A 3288-nucleotide genomic window follows, 5' to 3' on the forward strand; every position below is an offset into this window, starting at 1 on the left:
GGCACTTTCAGTGGGGCTATGAATACTAATATACTCTTAATGCCTTCAGCTCAACCACTTTGTTCAATAGACTCCTCATTTTGCAAGTTATACTATTCATAACTGAGCAACTGGTTCGTTGTCTATTTTATAGCCTTTGTTTCCTCTGCTAATCATATGTGCTTGCTAATTTTCTGCTTTCTTTTTCAAACATTAATTCTCTCTCTTCTATCACCAACTGCCCATCCCCTATGTCAAACTAAATTAAACTCTTCCCAACAACACAAGGAAAGTTAAACTTAATATTATTTGAAGGGAGAAAGATCAAAGAGATAGAATCTCATTTTTCAAAGAGATGGGTCAAATGAGTTTAACAGCTCAATGATCATTGAAATATTTTATCTGTATTCATCTTATAGAGTCGTAGAGTCAATAAAAAGCTAGTCGAATAACAGTGAGGGATTATCTAAACCCCATCTCAAAGCATCACGACATTGGATTAACTTGAAACAAGTAATTATATCTTCCTATCATTCTTTGAAGAAACGGAACAGGCTGAAACTTTTTTTCTCTCCGTCAACAATTGTTAAAGCTTGTGATTGGCTGTTTAAATCACTGACATAAGACATCAACTTATCCAGTGAATTAGTCTTGAAGTTTAGTATGCAGTACATTATCAACTGAAGTGGTATCTTCTGATGTGTATGTGTTTAACGACGAAATTTCAAAAAAAAACTAGGAGACCACTGCGAGTAGGCAGTTCCAAAGCTTTGGAGATCATTCCAGGTAAAATTGTGGAAGTTGCATTAAACACTTGGATAAAATTAACAAAACCAATTACTAAAGGGCACTGTAATAAAAAGTAAAGCTTTAAAAGGGAACTTGACAAATTTAAATTAAAATACCATTTTGTATGGTGGAAAGAACTCCAGAAGGCAGACAATTTTATGTACTAATCCACTGGATTTTAAAATATCTTTAAATATGATTTATGAAATAATTTCCTTTTTGTTCTAGGGAAGAACAATTTTAGCTGCAGGTGTTGATCTGATCGAATAATTGTTGGATCTTGGCACTGTTGAACTTTATCCTGAGCCCACTATGGCAGAGAATCATGTCTTTCATGCATGGGATTATGTTGTTTTCGCCTCTATGCTGTTAGTGTCCACTGCAATTGGACTGTTTTATGCTTTTAAACGTGGCGGAGCAGGGCAGAGAACAACAGAAGATTTCCTGGTGGGCAACCGGTAAGCAGAGTTTAAAAATTAGTGCATTTTTTATTTAAAAATTAGAGACAGTGAATAAACCTATTGAACTGGGCACTTATAGAAAAATAACAAAGAACGCAACTTTGTGTCACTTTAATGACTGCATCATTCTGTTTTGTTTGAAACAGACAAATATCTGCCTATCCAATTGCCTTCTCATTGGCTGCCAGCTTCATGTCTGCTGTTGCATGTAGGTATTTTTGGTTTCCTTATCAGAAATCATGTAATGCTACAGAAACAAAATATTTGTCTACCATTGTGATTTAATTTTAAAAAAACTTAATAGGCCAGGTTAACAACTCCAATCAGGGAACTCATATTCTGTGAGGTCCACCTGGCTGACTTTGTTATGATCATTACTCTGTCTACCATATATTTCTATCCAAAGTTAGGACCACAGGAAGAAAAGAAAGAGGCCATTCAGTCCATAATATCTGTGCTGTCTGAATAAATTAGCTGCCCAATCTAACCTTGCTTTCCATCAATGGAATGTTGCTAAACTTCAATAAATGAACAGTCCTAGTCTCTTTTTTAAGGATGCTGTCAAACAAGCCAGAACTAGCTGTGTGAGACATGTGAGCTAGAATACACTGCAGAGCCGAGCCCTACTCTTCCACCACTTACCTACATCCGGTTAATGTAAGGTAAAGTACACTATCAAGTACACTAACAATTTAAAGACTCTCATAGAGATTCTCCTGAAAAGCAGTAATGACCATTTCAGCTTAAACTTTGCAGGCATTTTGGTCGTATCAGTGGTAGTAAAGAAACAAATGAGAAATTTTCCAAGAACCATGGTTAAAATTTATAAGGCTGTATATTGTTATGAGAACACATTGCACTTGGTGTAATTTTAATTATACATATAGCAATCCTCTGCCAATACAAGGTGCACATTGCAAAATGTGTCCAAGGTCTAAGTATGATTGCAATACATAATGGAAAAAATTAGAAATTTTAAGATCATAAGTAAAGTGGTAGACTTGCTGTTATACATATTGACCCTAATCAAAATGAAACAAACAATTCCCATGATATTTATTTTGCAAGGCTGAGGCAAATTTACTTCCCAATCATCACTTTAATATGATGAATTGGCTGCATATTTGATTATAAGGAAAATCACAAAGTCTGCCCAAGAATTGATTGGCACAAATTTCCACATTTATTGCTTTTTTGATTTGGAAGGACACTGGTAGATCTCTTGGTTACTACAATGGGTTAAAGACTGCTCTCTACATTGCAGCCTCTTGCTTAGAAACTGCAATGTACAAAGTCAGGGTTAAAACGGAGCAACTTGTCCCCATATCTTGCAATTATGTTTCAAGGTTGAAATCAACTTTCGATTAGGCACTGCACAGCTCTGTGGACTCCAACACTTTAGTTAAACAAAATTCAGGTAATATCCACCACCCCATTTCTGAGAACAGCAGCTGTTGACAATGATCATTCTCTTGTGGTTTGTTGTTTCAGCCATGAACAGCCCAACAAGTAACTTCTAGTATCAAAACATTGTTGATGTTACACTGTTGGGAAGAAAATCTCTGAAGGTCCAGAAGTTTTTTCACTGAACAAAGGAAACATGCTTTTTTTTAATAGATTTGTTTTAGCCAACCTTTGGCAATTACAAACCAATCAGATTATTAATTGATGACATACACATTCAATCAAGTTAATCATGTGATTGTATGGCCAGTGACAGACAATCTTAAGTCTTCCCATGATCTCATGATACTTACAAGACATCTATATCACCTGCTCTTGGGCTTTCACAATGCATCTTATTCATCCACATTCCAACACTGCTGACTTCAGTACCTGTTAAACACTCCTCCCTGCTAGAAGTGTGGAGCTAGAGGAACTCAGCAGGTCAGGTAGCATCAGAGGAACAGGAAAGCTGACATTTCTGGTCAAGAGTAGTAGGAACTGCAGATGCTGGAGAATCTGAAATAACAAGGTATAGAGCTGGATGAACACAGCAGGCCAAGCAGCATCTTAGGAGCAGGAAGGCTGACGTTTCGGGCCTAGACCCTTCATCAGA

The 3288-nt window shown here is 36.5% G+C and overlaps 1 protein-coding gene across 1 annotated transcript in view; it reads left to right on the top strand.

The window, feature by feature from the left end:
- The first annotated feature begins 1007 nt into the window (after positions 1-1007).
- Positions 1008-3288, top strand: part of LOC109935488 (sodium-coupled monocarboxylate transporter 1-like) — a 78311-nt gene continuing 76030 nt past the window's right edge. The window contains exons 1-2 of the mRNA XM_048611078.1: positions 1008-1226; positions 1376-1437. Of these exons, the coding sequence (XP_048467035.1) occupies positions 1081-1226; positions 1376-1437 (208 nt within the window). The 5' untranslated portion in view covers positions 1008-1080. The remainder of the gene's footprint in view (positions 1227-1375; positions 1438-3288) is intronic.

The sequence above is a fragment of the Rhincodon typus genome, chromosome 23 (assembly GCF_021869965.1).
Source record: "Rhincodon typus isolate 14 chromosome 23, sRhiTyp1.1, whole genome shotgun sequence".
NCBI lineage: Eukaryota > Metazoa > Chordata > Chondrichthyes > Orectolobiformes > Rhincodontidae > Rhincodon > Rhincodon typus.